Source organism: Limulus polyphemus, unplaced genomic scaffold, assembly GCF_000517525.1.
Source record: "Limulus polyphemus unplaced genomic scaffold, Limulus_polyphemus-2.1.2 Scaffold910, whole genome shotgun sequence".
Classification (NCBI taxonomy): domain Eukaryota; kingdom Metazoa; phylum Arthropoda; class Merostomata; order Xiphosura; family Limulidae; genus Limulus; species Limulus polyphemus.
This window is the reverse complement of record NW_013666520.1, coordinates 123,594-146,129: the sequence shown is the minus strand read 5'-3', so window position 1 is coordinate 146,129 and position 22,536 is coordinate 123,594. Positions and strand designations below refer to the sequence as shown.

General features: G+C 35.9%; 1 protein-coding gene across 2 annotated transcripts in view; it reads left to right on the top strand.

Annotated features, from left to right (window-relative positions):
- The first annotated feature begins 2,844 nt into the window (after positions 1-2,844).
- The window catches only part of LOC106461182 (reticulocyte-binding protein 2 homolog a-like), a 56,970-nt gene continuing 37,278 nt past the window's right edge, over positions 2,845-22,536 (top strand). For both annotated transcript variants that reach the window (XM_022388050.1, XM_022388051.1), the window contains exons 1-2: positions 2,845-3,206; positions 14,045-14,215. In XM_022388050.1, coding sequence (XP_022243758.1) covers positions 14,129-14,215 — 87 coding nt within the window. In that variant the 5' untranslated portion in view covers positions 2,845-3,206; positions 14,045-14,128. The remainder of the gene's footprint in view (positions 3,207-14,044; positions 14,216-22,536) is intronic.

Below are 22,536 nucleotides of genomic sequence, written 5' to 3'. Positions count from 1 at the left end.
TCCATGAATGCTGCAACTTGTTTGGCATACGAAAGACCAGAACAACGCCACTTCACCCAAAGTATGGTGGGATGGTAGAAAAGTACAATTGGACACTGGGACAGGAATTTGCAAAGTTTTGAAATAGCCGCCAAGATGACTGTGATGTCTTACTCCCTCCGCTGTTGATGGTCTATAGAACAGCAGAGCACGAAGCCACTGGATACACTTCAGCAAAGCTGATGTTTGGTCGGGAACTTCGGTTGCCAGTGAACCTGATTAAAGAAGAGTTGCCTGAAAATGTGCCAGAGTTCGTGAAAATGTTATCTCAAAAAATGGATGATATTCATCATCAAGTGCGTTCAAACTTGAAAACGTCTGCTGATTCCATGAAGCTATGTTATGATAAGAAATGTACTGAAGTCAGCTTTGTACCAGAAGACAAGGTGTGGTTGTATAATCCCAGGAAGACAAAAGGGAAGTCTCCTAAGTTGTCTTCTTCATGGGAAGGCCCATATGACATAGTGGATCGTCTCTCAGATGTGACTTTCTGAATAAAATGTGGTCGGAGAGGTAAACCAAAGGTGGTGCATGCCAACAGGCTTTGAAGTTATCATGGTCCAGGTATTTCAGTTGGAACAAAGTGGACAATGGAAGACGTGTCACCTGAAAAAGCCACTGTCGAAGAAGAACCTCTACCCGGTTTTCAGAAGGGAAACAATGAAGCTCTTAATGAAGTTACTACCACTAATGTGACTGTTACCGATAATAGGACATTTCCCGATTGAGCAGATGAACCCCACGTGAAGCAGAAGCCAACATGACGGAGACCAGTATGGAAGAAGATACGTCCCGTAAAATTAAGAGACTTTGTTGAATTTTAAATTTGTGTTTGTAAATTCTGTACCTTTAATCAACTTATTGATAATTATCTATTGGTTTAATGTAAGCGGTTATTGTTCGGGACAAGCAATACTAAGGTAGGGGCAGTTTTACGACAGCGGAAGTCACGTGAATCTAGTAACTCGTCATGAGATTCTCGAAGGATCTTGACTTTTCCTGGTAACTCTAGTCTTTTCCAGGCGCCATCTATTTTAGTATATAAGCCCGGTAAATAAGGCGGAGAGATAACTGTAGATAGAGAGATATAGAGAGACAGATAATTGAGTCAAGTGAGCGGTAGTGACCGTAAGTAAAATGCGTGAATCGTTGTGAATTATAACGTGTGTTCAAGTTAAAGTGACTGTGGAAATTCTATGTATTGCAAAGTTGTACTGAGAAATAATAAACTAGTTTTATTTCAAGAAAGGACTTGTATCGCTGAAGTTCCTCGGGGAGAATTTATAGCGGAAATTAACAAACGACCAGAGACTAACAGATATAAATACTAGTGGGCCAGTCAATTAATGAGTGAGCTGTGAATCATTGATATTTAGTTTCAGTTGGTAGTGCCAGTCATTGAGTCTAAAATAGTTTAGTTTTAGTTATCGTATATATACAGATACTCTATTGATTAGTCGTGAAATTGTACAAGTAAGTTTATTATTATATTAGTTGCATTACCATTAGGCCTACCAGTTACAACACACACACAGTGTACAACCTTGTAGAAATAAACTAATTTGTTATCGTTACATGGCGTGAACTTCGAATTATTTTCACCAAATAATTTAAAAGAACTCGTCTATCAAAACAACAAATCCTTTGGTAAATTACACAGCACAACAGTTATTTAGATCAAAAGGAACTTAACTTTCTTGATCAACATACAATGTGAAAACCTTGTGGTTTATAGTTTACTCTGCCATATTGGACATCAAGTGCTTTTATTTGTTTTACATGAAAGTCTGTCTTCTAATATCATATTATGTGATACTATAAATCATCTTAGCGATCTACATAAAGAAAGATATTTCAAGGAACTGAATAACCATGGAGGTTTGAATTCGTATCTTTTGCCAAAAGTAATGTTTACGCCATTGACAGCTTGTAAAACTTGTCAAATCTTGTACTGACATAAATTTCCCGTTGAATGCTAGAAGGGAAAGTTTGACGACCAATATGACGGCATTGAATGAAACAGGAAGTTTTATTATGTCACTGTGTGAGACCTCTATACATGGATAAATGGAATTTTTAGAACATTTCTATATTAAATAATAGCAGAAAACAAGGGACATGCCTGCATACCACACTACCAATAAAAAATTTTATACATGATATTCAAAACAGGAAATTGATTTATTTTACCTCCAACTCAATTGCACATAACTTGCGTATACAATATATATATTGTTTCATAGTACCGTCGTGTGGATTTAAATCCGAATTTGTTTATAAATTTGACTTTTCACACTTTATATGTATATATATCATATGATTAATATCCTTTACATAACCAAGTAAAAATATGAAACTTATAAACAGCAATTAAACATTTCTTCTATATGACTTCTATATGTTAAAGTTTATTGCGAATTTTCTTTGTATATAGTAGATTACACCATTGTAATTATATAACAAAATGTTATTAGAAAAATTTCAAGTCAATCATTGTACTAAAATGTTATTTTTTCACAGAATGATGAATGAAATTTTAGTATAGCAATTAATTCATGATCATACAGAAAATAAACACAAAAAGAGCTTCCATTAGTATTTGAAATTTCAATTGAGAACTTAAATTTCAATTACCAAAAAAGTAAGAACTTTGTCACTTTTTTATCATTCAAGAGGCAAGAAAATGTGATACTTCAATTTATAACAAACCAGAATTGAGCTGAAAATTCAGATCCAATTGGAAAAAAAAAAAGAAAGAAAAACAGGAGAAGAACAGACTCTAAAAACAATAAGAAACGCGCCCTCAAAGTTTACGAAAAGCATTAGTGTCTGTGAATAATTCTAAAATAGGCTTACGTGTACCAAGTTACTTACCAAGTTCCAACATCAGATTTATAAGTTTTATTATAACTGATTGAGAATCGTAGTATATTTAAATATTAATATCAAGAGCTAAATAACATATACATATATGTATGTACGTGGTTCTACTTCTAGAAGAGCAAAGTAGGCTAAGCCTGAAATAAGTTACGTCAACGGAATATGTCTTGCTCTCATTCGAGTTTTGAGAGTAATCGTAATACTAATAATAAATTATAATACAATTTCAAACGTTGTCAAGTTGAGTGCATCAGATTATTGATTGGTCGAAATTGCTGTAAACTATGGTAGGAATACAATCTGTTTATTGTATGATTATTGTTTATTAGTGTGACAACATTTTTGATAAATTGTTTTGATACCTAATTTGGAAAGGAACGTCATTGACAGTGACCTTTGATTCGGTTTCAACCTATATATTTTTTTTACTATTACATGTGATGTGCATAAGTTATTGGACTATGTTGTTTAGCATTACTCCATTTAAACAATAGGTTATGACCTATTTATAGTAACCGTACTTTTTCGTTTTATTTTTAGTTAGAATAAGTCTTGATATTTTTATGTCAATATAATCACTATGAATAGTTTATCACGCACGATTTTTGCCAGTTTCTACAGTATTGGAGTTTTTTGTTAAATAATTTGAGTGATACTTTAATGTCCATGAGATATTTGTATATTTACCTTAGTTATAAGAACATTTATGTATATCTTGTACAATAATCACATCCATTGTACTTCACACCTGCATCAAGGATGCTACATGTACTATAATTAATATGGTCTCAAACAATATTTAAACTTGAAATTGATCTCTTTGTATAGACCTACATGCATAGGAAGTCCATTGAAATAGACTAATGGCTGTAAATCATAAGCTGTTCAACTAAGCATTACATGTGAAAGTTAATTTGATGGGTCTAGGATAAAATAAGCAACACTGAAATGAATATTTGCATTTATACACTGAAACTGGCCTTTGGTATTACATAAAGTTTGTGATAATCTCTAGTATAAGTTGCAACATAATGCTAGACATGGATGTGCCTACAAGTACAAATACAGTCTGTAGTGGCCATAATACAAGTGTATCAATTTATTTGTTGTTATTTATGTACCTGAAATCTTTTTACTTGTTTTACAGGAGACATTAATTCAGCAGTAATTGTTTTGTTTGAACAGTGAACTTTATCATATTTTGATGGGGAATGGATATTTATTCAAAACAAAGAATTATTATTGAACTTCTTTTTTTTTTCTTTTTTTTTTTTAACCATTGAAGGCTGATCAATCAAAATGTAAATGTTACATTATATTCCTATTAAAAATGCTACAGTATTTTGATATTAAGTTACACGATAGAGATACTTTGATATTTAAGTAATTTGTTGTTTTTATTTTGCAGGCCTTTTAATCAAGCATTACTTATAAATTAATAAGTTTGTGTAAAACTTGGATCACTAAAAACATCATAAACACAAGTAACTATAGAATATTTGATTGGTTGGAACTGAATTCCTAAAAATATATTTTTGTGTCATTAGTCTTTTGTCTGTCTTATATGCACATTAATATTTTGTGTGAATAGTTGGGAACTGCTTTAAATGTTTTGAATATACATGATGTACTTTAGTTGTTGAATTTCCAGATCACTTTGATAAACTATGATTTGTTATCATGTTAACAAAGAGTGAAGTATTGAACTTTATAGGAAATGTTTTGAATTACATGTACAAATTTTATTCTTAACACTGTTTGCTGTTTACTTGACTAATAAGTTGAGATTTTATTTCAGAATTCTAATTTTCCTTCACTTTCCTCTATTTTTTTCATCACCTCATTTCATCATAACCTCCAAAAACTAACAACTCTTAAGAAGTGTACAACCATTTTTTTTAAATGTTGTACATTTTTTGGCCTTTATTATTACTAAATATATTGAAAAACATATCATATCTTGCATAGTACTTCTGACTTAAGATTCAGTCTTGAAGGAATTGATAGAAAAGTTTCTAATCTTACATGGGCATTATTCAGTGTTTATAGGAGAGCTGAACTTCCATATCCTTACACACATACATAATTTTTATGCATTTCTGTAGCATAGGAGTTTTTTTTTTGATTGAATAAACAAACCCAAGCCCCATCAATACAGAAGTGCTACATGAAACTGGTATGAGCCAGAGACCATCAATATAGAAGTACTACATGAAACTGTGGTTTGAGCCAGAGACCATCAATATAGAAGTGCTACATGAAACTGTGGTATGAGCCAGAGACCATCAATATAAAAGTGCTACATGAAACTGGTATGAGCCAGAGACCATCAATATAGAAGTACTACATGAAACTGTGGTTTGAGCCAGAGACCATCAAGATGGTCTCTGGCTCATACCACAGTTTCATGTAGCACTTCTATACTCATACCACAGTTTCATGTAGCACTTCTATATCCCAGAGACTATCGATATAGAAGTGCTACATGAAAATGTGGTATGAGCCAGAGACCATCGATATAGAAGTGCTAGATGAAACTGTAGTATGAGCCAGAGACCATCAATATAGAAGTGCTACATGAAACTGTGGCATGAGCCAGAGACCATCGATATAGAAGTGCTACATGAAACTGTGGCATGAGCCAGAGACCATCGATATAGAAGTGCTACATGAGACTGTGGTATGAGCCAGAGACCATCGATATAGAAGTGCTACATGAAACTGTGGTATGAGCCAGAGACCATCAATATAGAAGTGCTACATGAGACTGTGGTATGAGCCAGAAACCATCAATATAGAAGTGCTACGTGAAACTGTGGTATGAGCCAGAGACCACCGATATAGAAGTGCTACATGAAACTGTGGTATGAGCCAGAGACCATTTTGCTTGTAGAGAAGGTTTAGTTTGGGAATTTTAGGATGAGCTCTGTTAAGTGCAGGAGGAATAATTTTCATATAAAAATTTCAGTATTTAAAATTCTTATATAGCTGTTAATTATTTACCATTGCATAAAAATATTGAAAGATCTATATGACAAAAGGCCACTGTGCCCATTATTTTGAGGATGCTACATGTACTGCAATTAATCTTGGTCTCAAACAGTATTTAAACACTTGAAATTTTTCTCCTTGTATAGGCAGACCTTTTATATATGGGAAAAAAAGAGGCTAGGAATGATGACTTGAAAGTTAGAAATTGTAGGGACACTGTCAGAAAAACTTTTTTCACCCTTTTGGTATTCAGTTGTGTGGAGTGAATTGTGGCAACAGTAGCATGTAATGTTAACTTAGGTACTTTCAGATCTTTTGTGGATGGTTTTGGGAATAGAAAAATGCTAGATTGTGTTTTTTACAACTAAGGAGGTTTATAAAAGATCTTGAAAGTTCAACTGTCCTTCTATTATTCATTTGTTTCTCATTTTTTATGGTTCCTATTTATCTCTATATCTTGACTTTCAAACCTGCAAACAGTAATGCACTGTCTAATGTCAAACACCATGTACAAGTGCAATGGTATATGGGATACTGGATATTTGTAAAGTTATACGTTAAGCTTGTGCTTTGCTGAATGCTTCGAGACAATGGCGTATTTATTTCTCACTCACCTGTTTCATCTATATTATGTACACCTTTCCAGATGTGTTATTCTAGACAATTCAGTACTGTTTTACATTTTCATAAGTGTGTTAATGACAGTGTTTGAGCCTTAGATTTTGTATCTATAACTGTACAGTTAATCAAATGTTTTGTAATCAACCAAGAGAAACAAATAATCATAACTCAATTTTTTTATCAGGCAAACACATACCTAGCCAAAATGAAAACTTAGTATTTTGGATATTCTACAAGTAGACTAAATTTAACATAACATGTTTTGGGACCTATTGATCCATCTCTCCTGCCTTATCCTCTAAACTAAACTAAAACTATTAATAAATAAATCTTAAAGCCAGCCCTTATCATTCATATACTTATCAAGCTTTCTCTTAAACTCACTTAAATTTACTGCTTACACAGCCAAACAGCATAAACATTTTAATAACATCAGTCAGTTTTAAAATAAAACTTTTGATAATTATAATAAGAATGAAACTAGAAAATGTATTCGGATAGTATAGTATTATTGTTTTCATAATTCTGTTTAACATTTTGATACCTGTTGTAGTGTCTTCTAACTGGCAGATGACTTTTAATTCTAGTGGGTTATAATAGTGTAAACCTTAAGTATAATATTAATAGCATTATGGAATAAAATAAACTTGGTATTTTGGTTAATCAATCTCTTAAGCTATCCAAACAATGTGCTGTTGTTAATAGAAGGGTAAGTAGGATATTTGGTTGTGTTTACAGATAATGTATTTGGAGTATAATGTACTCTCAGTCTTGGGTTCATTACCTTCAGAAGGACTATGAATTTTGGAAAGGATTCAAAAGAAAGTTAGTATGATGATACTTGGGGTGAAAAAGTTATCATACAATGACAAATTAAGAAATTTTTTTGGGGAAAAAAGAAGTGTTAGAGGGGATCTGATTGATGTGTTCAAGATTATTGAGGGAATTGAAAGTATTCAGTTGCATCATCTTTTATTCATGCCGAGAATGGTAAGACAAGGGAATACTAAAATAAATTTTGGCAGGAGTCACCTTCAGCTTAGACAGTTTTACTTTTCTAACAGGGTGGTTAGCCTTTGGAGTGAGTTGCCTTCAGATGTGGTAGATGCAGTATATTTAAAGGTGGAATTGATAAGTATCTAATTGATCGATACTGGATTCCAATATGGTACATTACCTCTTCTCATATAAATAGCTATTCTCGTTGCATGCCACAAGCCTTGAGCTCCCACATACCTTATAATCAACTGGTTCAACTGCATCTTGAATGTAATCATCATTCAACGAACCTCCACTAATAAGAGAGCAACACACTCTCCTGACACATGTGACTCCCTGTATTCGATTCTACCAAACTATCACTTTGAGTTTTAGCAGAAAATGGAAGCACCGATTTACAGTTGGAAGTGTGAGAGGGTGTAAGTACCCATCAGAAATATGTTTTCAGTATAGGAAAGTTATAATTTTCGATACGGTACCTTACCTCTTCTCACATAAGTAGCTATAATCCCAGGTAGAGGGACCAGTGCAAGGGGAAAACAAAGGAGCATTCTTTGAAAGCATCCAAAGAACACCCTAAAAGAGTAGATCCTCAAAGTAGAGGATTATACATAGGAAACTGCACCACATCTGTACCAGGTATACTCTTTGCTCAGTGTGGAATTAAGTGTTCCAGACGGGGAAAATAAGGAAGGAGCACCTTTTTCCTCCATCTAATTTTGACAGTTATTCCTGTGCACCTACTGTGGAATTAGTTAAGCTTAATATGGCTTTTTTTAGATATAATTTCTCAGGTATGTTCTGTTTTATCCATTTCCCCTGACATCATTTAATCCCTTTCCTTCTTTGTTACATGACACCTCCTCCTCTCAGTATTTTGTTTTGTCCCTTCCCTGGATATTAGGATTCATGCTGAACATTTTGTTTTTCAAATGGTTGATGGTGCCAGCATGCCTTGCCTTCTACAGGCTTCATATCAGTTTGCCTTGGCCTACCATCGGGATGAATGTCTGTTTCTCAATTCTTAACACTTAGAATCACTTTTGCCTGTGTGTGTGTGTGTGTGTGTGTGTGTCAGACCCTGATAATTCTGTACATTTATCCCACACCCAATTTTCTCAATTTCGTCTTACCCTATCCACTCTCTTACAGTACTTGTCTACCATCCACTTCCTTTCCAAGGCGATCCACAGAGATCCTGAGGGTTTTTTGCAGGATAACCTCTCCCCGATTACCTCCACGTTGACATATTTTCCTTCTTCAGCTCTATTCTTACACACATGGTTTCTCTGTTGTTGGGATATCATGGGGAGGTATGCTGCTTTGTCCCAGGTTCGTTTACTGTCTACTTATCTACAAGACTTACGTATGACCCCTTTACTACAGTTGTATATTTTTGGCAGTATTCTTGAGACTTTGGTATCCCACTTGGAGTTGGTGTAACAACAAAATACACTTTCTTCTTTCATGGATTGTTTGTCTCATTTAAAGCCTAGACATGCTCATATTATTGTTTCCCATCCACTTACTTCCCAGCCCATGCCTGTTCATACCTCCAGGGGTTTTCCATCTTGTCATCTTATTCAACTATGTGGTTGGTTCCAGTCCAGTGGGGGTCCACTTGACCGATTTTGTTCCCCTTTGGTGAATTTTCATCACAGATCTGTGGGCTATTCAGGTATTATCTGAGGGACTTGTCATCCATTTTCTTTCCCCTCCTCAGTTGTCTCAGGTACCTGTTTCCTTTCCAGTGCCTCAGAATCCTACCACCAGTCAACATCTGTCTGGGGCGGTACAAGATCTTCTTGCCCAGCAGGCCATCGAACCTGTCAATTATCCTTCTCCAGGTTTTTATTCCAGGCTGTTTGTGGTACCCAAGAAAACCAGCACTGGCAGCCTGTGATGGATTTGTAGTGCCTCAATCAAATTTTTTGTTCTACCCCGATTTACCATAGAGTCTTTTCTCACCCTCAGGTGGGCTTTTTCTCCAGGTTTGTGGATGACAAAGGTAGACATTGCGAATGCTTATCTGCATGTCCTGATATCTCGTCAGTTGAGGTGCTATCTTCGGTTCATTCATCACAGGGTTGTTTATCAATTTTTTGCCCTGCCCTCCAGGATTGCTTCGGTCTGTACGTCTTTTGTCAGATGGTCAAGGCTTTTGCCCACATTTGCATGCTTGGGGGTTATGCTTACATCATTACATGGATGGCTGGCTTCTGTTAGCTCATTCTGAACAGGAGTCCACACTCATCTGCTGCTCCTGGAGGCATCTCATGTGAGTTGGTTAATCAGATTGGAGAAATCATTCCTTATACGTATCCAATATATTGTCCATTTGGGTGTCTTTTTGAACACTCACCTCAATTGGGCTCAACCTTCTCCTCTTCAGATTCATTCAATGGAGCTTTCAGTTCTCCATGCCCTTACTAGTCCATCCTTTACAGCTCATGAGGTTCTATTGCTTTTAGGAATGTGGTCTTCCATGGAAGCCCTTATTCCCTTGGGTTGAGTGTATATGAGGTCTTTTCAGTGGGCTCTGCATGGCCAATGGAATCTTGTGCAGGATCCATTGGAGGCTCCTACTCCCCTTTCTCCTTCCCTTGTAGGCAATCTGCATTTGTGGTTGGACAAGGAGCACACATTGGTGAGTGTTCTGCTTTCTCCCACCTTAACGGATGCTTCCCTTCTGAGCTGGAATCAATCTTTCCTTCCCAAAACTTCAGTGGCTTGGGAGGGTGGATCCTCCTCCTTAACGAGTTCACATACTCCCATTTCTAACTTTGTTCTCTGTCAGATCTGGATTGGCTACTATGTCCCATTCATACTTTTTGTTGTTATGTTGCTCACACGGCTTCCTTTTGTCATGCCCGTTTCCACCTATTCATTCCTTGGCAGACATCCTCTGTGACCTTTCTCCTTCCACCCTGACTAGTTGGGTTTGGCTTTTGATTCAATTGGCTTATTATTCCATATCTTCTTCCTGTAATTTGTTCCAGGTGTCTTCTTATCAGATCAGTCACCTTTCTTTTCTCTGGCATCTCATTTTCATCTTCCCTTGGATGAAATTCTTCAGCAGAGCATGTGGACAACCCCACATACGTTCATATCCCACAATCTGCATTGGATAGCTGTGTCTTCATCTTCGGGTTGTCGTCTTCCATCTGTAGCCATTCTTCAGACTTTGGTGGGACTGTCATTTGGTAAATTATCTTTTATATGTATGTATATATATATATATATCTTCTTTTTCAGGGGCTTTTTCCTTTTTTTCTTTTTTTTACTGTCTGGATCCCGCTCTGTGGTGAGTGTTTCCTGATCAGATATGCTTCAAATAGTCAAATCTGCAGTGTCAGGTCATGTTGACTGCATATTTCTAATTTCCATGGCCATAAAATGCTCACTGTTGAGATGGGGTGTTCCTCAAGATTGCTTGTAGATTTTTCCTAGCAATATATTTACTTCTTTAATATGCCCACTCACTTGTGGACTTCATGGGCAAAGCAGAAGGGGATAGCTGCCCAGCCCTGCCATGCCTTCAAATTAGGGTTTTCATGGTTATCCATTGTACTATCTCTGGTGTTGACATTTCTCCAGACTTGCCACCAAATATTCTCCCCCATTTTGCTTCCAGTGGAGTACAGGTGTCCTTAACACTGTCCAGTTCCAAGCTACTGGGATGGTGGACCATGGAGGCAACCTCTTGAATGTGGTATTGATATATAATACAAATAATGTTACAACCATTCAGTTGAGAGTAGGAGGGTGGTGTTCTGCTGGAGTAGATGATGAGATGACCTCCAATCTGATGCTCCATCTCTATATGGGTTTATCTGAGGGGATATTTTATCTTTGGACTGAGCCATCAAAATGCAGTTTACCCCTTCGATTGGGATCCCTCATCCTACTCCAGCATAGATGTTGGTTCCCAGTGGCTGGGTTTTGTATTCAGAACTGAACCAATTAACCCAAGTTCTCACATATGTCCTATTGGTGTCTCTGTGTATCACTCAATTATACTCTTGTTCCTTCCACTCCTGTTGTGGGCCACAGTTGTTGGACATGTAGATTAATGCAGTTCTTCCTCTTATGCTATCCCTCAATGTTTTCATGTAATGAGAATGTTATTGTACTGGGGCAGTTCCTGTCAGATAATTTTGAGTGAGCTGTTTCCACTGCCGAGATGTCTTTCTTATGCCAATAGCCTGGATTTTGGGTTTTTGGATCAGTCAAACAATTTATCACATTGTTATCATGTGTCCCGTTTATGGAGTGGTTGGTTGGTGACTCCCTCTATTCTGCTGAACTTGAAGTGAAGATGGTATGATCCTCTTTCCAACCCCCACATGGATGTTGGTTCCCGGTGGCTGGTTTTTTATTGTAGTTGACTTACCAATGGTATGATCCTCATCCTACCCCCCACGTAAATGTTGGTTCGTGGCGGCTGGGTTTTGGATACAGTTGACTTGCCAGGTACGATCCGTCATGCCCTAACCACTCTACACCTAGGTGCACATCCTTTTACTTTCACCCACATTCCAGTACTCTATGGGATTGGGGTTTGTAATTTGGTGGTTCAGATCCTTATCTCGCCTTGTTCTCTCCTGTATGAATGTGCTCCTCCCTTTTTTTGCCCATGTCTGTGACACTTAATTCCACACTGGGAAAGAGTATACCTGGTACAGATGTGGCGCGGTCTCCCATGTGTGATCCTCTAATCCTCTACTTTGATGATCTACTTTTTAGGGTGTTCTTCGGATGCTTTCAAGGAATGCTCCTTTGTTTTCCCCTTGCATTGGTCCCTCCACCTGGGATTCTAGCTACTTATGTGAGCGGAGGTAATGTACCGTATCAGAAGTTGTAATTTTCCTGTACTGAAAAGATATTTCTGATGGGTACTTACATCCTCTCACACTTCCAACTGTAAACCGGTGCTTCCATTTTCTCCCAAAACTCGAAGTGATAGTTTGGTAGAATCAAATAAAGGGAGCCACGTGTAAGGAGAGTGTGTTACACTCTTATTAGTGGAAATTTGTTGCATGGGAGCTGAAGGCTTGTGGCATGCAAAAAAAATTTGCATGTAGAGGGCAGCACTGAATGAGAAAAGCTATTTATGTGAGAAGAGGTAACTACCCATTGGAAAAATATTTTCAGTATAGGAAGATTATAACTTTGAGTTATTTTCTTAAGTGGATAGGACATTCTCAGTGTTTCATAAATATCACATTTAGTGTTAAGAGAATAAGATATACATTTTTCCAAAAAATCTGAAAAATGTTTTTGCTGATCATTGTTTAATGCTGACTTAATTTTGGCCTAACATTCAAGTTTTTATTTTTAGCTTAAGATAAAGAGAAAGGAAGCTTTTGGCGATGATAGGATTTTAAAATTTACTGAACAATTGTGAAAAAATCATGTATGTGTAAAATACACTTAACAAATGTATGCTCATTTCTAGTCTCTAAATCTTGAAATAGTTAAGCTTTTTTATCTCTTTATGTTGTGTAATTTAAGTCTGAAAGCTAAATCATGCTACAATAATTTGATACCAAACAACATTCATTTTAACATGTATATGAAATTTAAATCTAGAAATATCTAGGCTTTCTTGCATCTTTATGTTGTGAATTTTTCATAAAAATCCCAAAGATAAATGATTCTACAATAATTTTATGCTAAACAGTGTTGGTACTTGAGTAAAGAAGCACATTATGCTAACATAATAAGTTTGCAAATAATGATTCATAAGCAAAGTATGCTTATAAATCATTGTTTACCAACTTATTATTAAAGAACATTAATTTTTACATATTTATATAAAACCTGGCTTATGTCTATTTATCAGATGCAATAATATTTCCTAAGTTGGCCAGGCAGATCAACATTTAATGGATTGTACAGCATACTTGAATAATGATTAACATGTTTTATTCAGCGACACTAAAAGTATAAGTTGTGAAACAGTCATTGGTATCATCTTGATTTTATGAAGTACAGCAGACATAAACTTTGAACCATTAATTTTCTTTATATTTGTGCACTTTTTCATTATTTTGCGTGCATTACCTTTCTACTCATATTGTCAGAGCATGTTTGATAGTAAATGTATAAATAATAACATTTAATTCTGATGTTATCTTTAAATTAAATAGGTTTTCAATTGGTGTTTTATTATATTGACTAAATTCTTAAGTTATGTGTGTTTTCAGAGTCATCAATAACTATTTTTATCTTCAAACTATCTTAATAATACCTTAGAGATTCTTCATAAATAACATGTACTCTGTACTGTGAATACTGGGGGAAGAAATGAATTATTCCATATAAAGGTCACTTTTACACAGAGCCATGTGTGACATCAGGTTTCATTAAGAAGTTTTTCATGTTCAAATCTTTTTTTTTATTGAAATCCCATTTTTGCTAAAAAAAATTTTATATCTGGATTTTGTTATGCAAGTTACAGTTATTTCACTTTGATTATTTAGTTTCTGAAGTTGAATTTTTGTTTGTTTAGAGTGTATCAAGAATAAGGACATTTCAAACACAAGGAGCTGTTTTTTCTAAAGAGCTATAAAAAGCAATTTTAAAATCCAAAGCAATGGACACAGAAAGATCCAAAACATTGTTACCATGTCAAGAAAATTCTCTTTCCCAAGCAGAGTGGGATATTGTTCAACTTGTCAGTGTAAGTAGTATTTCAGTATTTATTTATAGATAGCTTAATGATTTAATAAAGTAACTTGAGCTTCAACAGTTTAGAAATGCCTCGTGAAACTGTAGTATCCATCAGAAAACATTTTCTTTGCAGAAAAGGTTTCACTCAGGAATTTCATACGAGTTAGATTTACTTCAAGAGAAATAATTTTCACATAAATATGTCTGTAATGAAAGTTTATATTTTCACTCTGTTAATTAGTCTCACATTACGTAAAAATGTGACAGACAATCATTACCAGTGAGGTCACACCTGCTCTTTCAAGACACTGATCAAAGCATCATAACCAAATATAGTTCTTTGCAGATATACATTGGCTGGCCACTTTATTAAGACCTATGTACTCTTTCACATTTGGGCCTGACCTGACCTGAGCTGCAGATGCAAATTCGTTCAATCTCATCATCTTTCGGATGGTTTCTGCAGCATTATACATGATTAGGACAAGCACGTTTGTAATCAGTTGAATAGGTATGGAGAGAGGCAAAACTATTATAGCATTCAAAAAAGGACATGATAGTGGGTGCATGTCTACCAGGTACCACAGTGACCATGACAGTTTCGTCGGTAGACTACCCCAAAACACCAGTCACTTGGGTTTATCAGCAATGACAAAAGGTGAATACATTGGCTGGGGGTGGTGATGTGTGTGTGAATGTGGCCACAAATACTTAGAGATAGAAAGAGGAGAAAGCTTTTTCACAGGATGATAAAGTCCAACCATCATAGAACAATGGATCAACTGATAGAAATGTTCAGTGTAGGGCAATTCACATCCTTTTCCAGATGTACTTTGAGAAATCATTGCAACAAATGAATATGGTAGTACCAGGCCATTGTGTAAATCATTATCTCAGTTACCAACAATAAAACACATTTTGATAGATCTAAGGAGTGCAAACATTGGACCAATGGGGACTGGCCAAAAGTGATGTTGTCTGATGAGTCATGTTTACCCTTTCATGCACAGATGGAAGAAGAGAGATTTTAGAAAGTCACATGAATCATTCAATACATCTTGTGTGGTCCCAACTGTCCAGACCTCTGGTGGTGGATTATGGTTTGAGCATGTTTTCTAAGTGTAGTCTTGGTGCTTTGGTCCACTTAAAAGACAAAATGAATGCCACATCTGACTTTAGCATCATTTCTGGTAAAGTGCATTCAGCAGTGCTTCAAGGGCAGTTACTTCTGAGGTGACAATGTTCTCATTTACCATGCCTAAACTGTGGATGCATGGTTAAAGAAACATGACTGAAACTTTAGGCATTTTCTTTGGCCATTGAAATCCCTGAATCTCAATCCACTTAACCCATTAACTGTGGCAGGAGCAACTCAGTTTTTGTTTTCTGACTCGCAGATAAAACTGAGTTGCCATCAATCACAATAAAATGGTAATTTTAGTCATTTGCATAGAGTTATAGTTATATATATGTGCAGCTGAGCCATAGAACTTAATGGGTTAAGCATCTGTGGAATAAAGTTGAAAGGTGCATTTGCCATCATGATCATTTGCATATCTTGCTTCCTGAATTGCATGTGATATTCATGATTGATTAAACAAAAATCTTCGGGGCAACTTTCAGTAATTCTTGGATCTTATGTCACACCGTGTCATGGCTGTTATTCAGGTGAAAAGTAGCCCAACCTTTTATTAGTTTAGATCCTAATAAACTCGTCAGCCAGTGTATATGTATCTGACAAATGTTTAACATAAGGCGAATCCTATACGATATCTTACCACTTATCACATAATAGCTTTTCTCATTCAGTGCTGCCCTTTATATGTGCAAATTGTTTTAGTCGCTACTAACCTTGAAACTCCCACCTACCCTACATTTCTAGGTAGTTCAGCTGCATTTTAGCATGTTAATAAGTATGTGACAACTCTCCACCAATAGGAGCATGACAAATTCTCCTTCTATACTGTAGAACCCAATCTTCACTTCTTAATTTGGAACAGTAGTATTAAGATGTGTTAATTTTCACTCTTGATTGTACTTTAATTTACATTTTTTGTTTTTCACACTGTCTAGTTGTTGTTTTTTTTGCTGTTTATTAAACAACTTGGTTGTTTTTCATATCATTTTAAACAGTGGTAATCTCACTGCAGTTTATTAATTTCAAACTTCACCCTAATACTATTTGGGTCTGGATAGTTTTACATGTCTTTTATGTGAACTCAGATGTTATATTGCCTGCACGTCTTTCTTCCATGGTTCCCTTCCCCTCTAAATGATGTTTCACTCACCACCCTTACAGGTTGGATTCACCAACAAATTAGGCTGGCATATTCATCCTTATTTCTTGACTCCCTAATACAGGGATCATCACATGAGATTAGACATCTTACCTTTCCCTGGATGTTCATTTATGTTGTCATTTGGGGGAAATCATCCAGACTGGCAGGTGGACCACACCCAACACATTCATCTCCCATTAGCTCCCTTGGGCGGCCATTTTGTTCTCATCCGGATATCGCATTATGCCTGTAGCCATACTACACACATTAGTTCAAATGTTATTTGGTATGTTTATTAATTTCTTTCTTTTTCTTACAGGGTCACACTTTTTTCCTATATTGTATCCTACTTTGTGAAGAGTGATGTCTATCCAGATATACTTATTCTTAAATCCGAACTGTACTGCTAATAAGGTCATTAACACCCACTGTTCAGATGGGGTGTTCCGAAAGACCACTAGTAAGTTCTTCGTCATGGTGTTTTGTGTCATAAGTATGTCTGTCCCAGACTGTACACTCATGGATTAGCATGAGTAAAGCAGAAGGGGATTGCTGCCTATTCCTGCTGCTCCTTCAATTGTATAAATCAGAAATGGACTGCTTTTGAAAACAGGGTTTTACGGTCCCCATTGCACTTTCTCCAATGCTGTGTTCTTCTGGACTCTCCAATGCACTATCTTCCCACCCTCTTCCAGTGGAGTATGGGAGTCCTTCCACTTACCAGCTTTTAGCTGCTGGAGTGGTGGACCATGTAGGCTTCCTCTTGAGTGTGCTCAATCCCACTCAGCTGAGAGTAGGGCAGTGGTATTTTGTTGGTGTAGATGGTGTGACTATCTTCCTACTGCAGACCTGATGTACAATTCCTGGTGCCATATGGTTTTGGACTGGATTTTTTCATCAAATGAAGTTCTCCCCTTCAACTGGGAACCCTCCTTCCTACTGCTGCCTAGATGTCAGTACCTGGGCAACTGGTATTGGTTGGAGCTGAACCAGCTAACATGATACCCTCCTTCTACTGGATGATACATTCCCAATGCCGCATGGTTTTGGACTGAGGAGACAGGTCTTGGTTGTGTTGGGTGGTATGCACACAGGATAGCTTGGGTTCTCGGAACGGAAGTGATCCTTCTCATCTGGTTCCTGAGTTGGAGATGAAAATGGTAAAGGACCCTCCTCCTATCATGGTCCAGTTGATCCATTCCTGGTACCACAGTTTACCTACAGTTATTGTCCAATCTGTTCTAGCCACTCTACACCCTGGGCACATCCAACTACTGTTGTTTGAGGTCCCTGCTCCTACCGGATATGCTGGTTTTGGACTGGAGCTGACCTCCTGTTTACAGTCTGAATAAAGGTGGTTTAAAACCCTCCTCATACCGTGGATGGGATGATCCATTTCTGGTTTCACTGGCTTTGGGTTGGAGTTAACCTCCCGACTATGACCTTATGGGCCCTATTCACTCTATACCCTATGCACGTATGGCTAATTCTTGCATGTGGTTTTTTACAGCCCATTTAGTGACACATTCATTCATTCATCGAGAGAGAAGAGTATATCTGGTTCAGATATGGTATGGTCTCCCATGAGTGTGTTTCTCTAACAAGAGAATCCACACTCACTGGGTGTTCTTTGGATGATTTCCAAAGGGTGCTCATCTAGGTACATTTTGCACTGATCCCTCCACCACGTCATTGTGGGATTCTAGCTATTATGTGAGTAGAGATAAGATATTGTATCAGAAGTTAATATTTTCCTACACTGAAAATATATTTTCGATAGATCCTTACCTCCTATCGGTGGAAGATTGTCACATGCTTATTTCCATGCTACATCACAGCTGAACCATGTAGAAATGTGAGGTAGGTGGAAGTTGTAAGTCTAGTGGTGAGCAAAAACCTTTTTGCTTATAGAGGGCAGCACTGAACAAATATCTATTATGTGAGTGGAAGTAAGTATCTATTTTCAGTGTAGGAAAATATTAACTGTAAATAAATAGCACATACCACATTATCAAAGAAACTATTATTCATTTTTCCAACTGACAAAAGTAGTTTTACTGAAATTCAAAGAGTAATCTTGGTTTCCAAAACTTAAACTTATTTCTCCTTATATTTAACTTGATGTTGGTAGTTTATTTTTAATTTTAACACACCAAGCCTTAATAAAAAGTAAACACCTAAATCAAGTCACTTCTATGTATAAGAGACAACATTTTTAAATCTTTAAGCTCCCCATAGACCAAATGTTTTCAACTGCTATTACTTTAGTAGCTCATCTTATCCTTCTGTAATAAAGATAACTAAACTGCCTATGATACACCAAATGATGCCTCACCAGCTTTACATATGGTTAAAATAACCTTTTTTCTCGTAAAAGTTTCTAACAGTAGATCATGATCTTTGTTAATTCTTTTTATCACACTCTCTTAAATGATAATGAAGTTAGGTAGACTTGTCTGTCATTGTTTCACTCATGGCAAATTATCGAGGTCCAACAATATACAATGCCTTGCAAAAGTACTCTCTCCCCTGCAAAGTTTCCACATGTTGTTGTCATCTGAGCTTGCAATCATGAAAGTTTAAAATGGGACTTTATATTTAGAATCTACACAATCTACTCTGAACAGAGAAAGCTAAAAAAATGCTGATATTATCTAAGTAAGTTAGATTTTCAAAGAAAATTAGAATATTCTCAGTTGCATAAATATTCAACCCTAAATCAGTTTAGGTGCAATAGATTAGTTTGAAAGGTCACAAAATTACTGTAATGGTCTATGTCTGACTGTGTGTAATCAAAGTGGTTTAACTTGACTTTAGAGTAAATGCATTTGTTCAAGCCACAACTCGAATAGTGATACAAAAAACCCACCATGAAGAACAAGGAGCTATCCAAACAAGTCGGGGATAAAGTGATAGAGAAGCACAGATCAGGAGAAGGTTACAAGACAATTTCAAAGTCGCTGATTATCCCTTTGAGTATGGTGAAGTCCATCATTAAAAAGTGGAATATGCTTCTTACCATCCAGTCAATATCCAGATCAGGCCGCCCTTCAAACTAAACAGCCGGATAAGCAGGAATTTGGTTAGGGATGCCATTGTGAAGCCAACTGTAACTTTGAAAGATTTGCAAAGTTCCATGTCTGAGATGGGAGTCAGTGTTCATACATCAACAATATCCCAGTCCCTACACAAAGCTGACCTGTATGGGCGAGTGGTAAGAAAGAAGCCATTACTGAAAAAGAGGACTATTAGAGCAGTTTCTTGTACTTTTTATCAAGAGTCCCTGACAATGTTAAGCATTGGATATAAAGTGTGTATTTCAGAATTCATTTACTATAAATAATAGTGCTTTCTTTTTTTGTGTTATTTGAAATGACATTTCAGAAAGCATAAAAGCAGTTGCCAATTTAGTATTTCTAAGAACCTATGCATGAGAGTAAAAAGAGTATGTTGTAATATGTCAAACACTATAACTGCTATATCCAGTGCTAGGAAGGTTTCTCAGGCAATAGTAGTGGTCAAGGCACAAAATATATATCATGTTTTACATGAACAACAAATTTAATGGTGTAAACCAAATTAAGCAAGTGAAGTGTAATTATGATTAATTTAACTTAAGTCATTTACAAATTGGATTTTTATGGTGAGAAGTAATAACACATTATTTATTTTATTTTTATTTTAACATCAGTTATTTATTATTAATATTTATGTTAATTAACTCTACTGTCATTCACGAGAACTCGCAAACCAGCTAGCTAGTTTTCTTGTTCTCAGAGCTGGTCAAGTATCTGCAGTATCAATGGGAGAAATGTATGCTAGTAATTCTGGGGACCCATGAGTGAAAGCAATGGAGGATATGTCAGTCACGCTACATCTGACATATCCGGTGCTGATGAGGCCTAATTACCTCAACACATAACAATATACCCACATTAGAAATAGCAACTGAAAACAAAATGTACAACCTATCAGAAAAAAGAAAAAGAAGTATACAGAATAAATTCAGCAGTCCAGAAAGTAATGAAATCTAATACCACCATATGAGAAAAAAATTCTCAGAAATTTAAGAAAGACAACACCATAACAGTTCTACCAGAATATTTGACTTGTACAATTTTAAAACAAAAATATATTGCAAAAAAGGTTACTAGGAGTAGCATATTGGAATTCAGTGTGTATGAATTATGATGTGTTAATGTATATTTAGGTTTAGTCATGCATTAACAAGGAATTCTTTAAGATGGTTTGCATGATAGAACCTACAGATTAACTTATGCAAAACTATCATATAATCTTGTAAAATAGCAAAACAAATTAATTTCCTCCTGAAATAAAACTATTGAATAATTAAAATTGGTGAACATTGCTTAGATCTTGTGTTAATGTGAAATTGTGGATATATTATGCAAAAATTCCTGCCTATATGTAAATCTGCCACATCCTGCATACCCTTTTAATTTTTTTTTTTTTTACTATCTATATCTCAGTTGGATGTAATGGCAGGAGTTCTTACAATATAAATGATACATTCACTGTAAATTTAAATTATTTACTTCCTCTGTTGGTTTTATTGTGTGTCAGATGATATTCTGCATAGAGAGCCAGCTGGGTATTGATGAAACCAGCCATAGGCTAACCAGATCTGTGAACAGTCTGTCTGAATCACTGTGAATGGGGAACTTGTGTAAACAGTTTTTTATTGTTTTGTTTGACACTAACTGGAAGACACATTATACAGTTTTTGGTTACATATGTGTTCTCGTTATTCATTTTTTAAAACTAACACAATTTAGCTTGTTCAAGTAATACCAAAATTATGAATAATAATAATACACCTTACAGTATTAATAACATGTTTGTGCTTATTGTAATAGGGGTGACATTAAAACAAATTGGTGTTAGAATTTTAAATTTTTTCTAACACTGATTCAATGCTGTATGGTTAGCATGGTTAAAGATAACACAGTTTTTTTATGTTTAATATATCTTACTTAGTTTCAGTTATTTGGTGGTTAAGCTTCCCAAAAATATCTGATAGATTTCCCACATTTTGCAGAGGGTTGAGTACATTATATTAAAGTGATTTTAAGTGTTCAACTCAGTGAGTCATGTAATAACCACAGGCAATATTAATTTATAGTGGAACAAAAAATATCAGAACTACATTTTAACATTATTTGGCATTCTGTAGATAGTGTGATGCCACTAAAAATGTATTGCTTTTGGGAAGAGTATGTAACCACAATTTCCAGTGTAAGATATTCATGCACTCAAATCAGAAAGATGTTTTCAGATCTGAGACTTAAAACTTCCAAGATGGGAATATTCCTTATACTTAACGCCATTGAAAAACAAAGGAGTATGGATCAACTCGGGGTACCAGGACCATCCAGAAAGAGATCTGGAACAAGTTATATCCCAACTGTGGTAAGCAAAGTATAGTGTGAGAATCCTTGATCACAAAGGACAGTGGCAAAAGCTGTCTACATGTCCCAGGCAATAGAAGGCAACATAATATACAAAGATATCCACATGGAAAAACAACACAACTCATGTGTACAAGCTGCTTCCATGATATATCTGTTTAGTCATCGCATACCTCAAGCAGCTGGTTAAGGAAGCTGGTATTCATGATATTCCATATAGTCACATATCAAATGCTTGCCTTTTGGTTTCTATAAGATTGATCTGTTGAAACAGGTGCTGGGAAACTGTTGCCCTTTTACACTAGGTGACTTATGGAAAGCACAGGGAGGAAAGGTTTGCTTTGGACATGACAGCCTTACAATGGAGCTTTTTGAAATGGAAACTATGCTGCAGGATTATTTGTGAGATTTACAGTGTTCTCTGATAGAGCATAACTGGTGGTGACATGGACTGTAATAACTATAAGGCTGTAAAATAATTTTAATGTAACACACTCAACCTCTGTATAGCAATAAGGCAAAAGTGTATACAAAATATCATTATTCGATGACAAGGAACCCACTTTGAGACTAATAATGGCTGGAGACGGCTTAAATGGGTAATGAAGAAATACTTTAATATA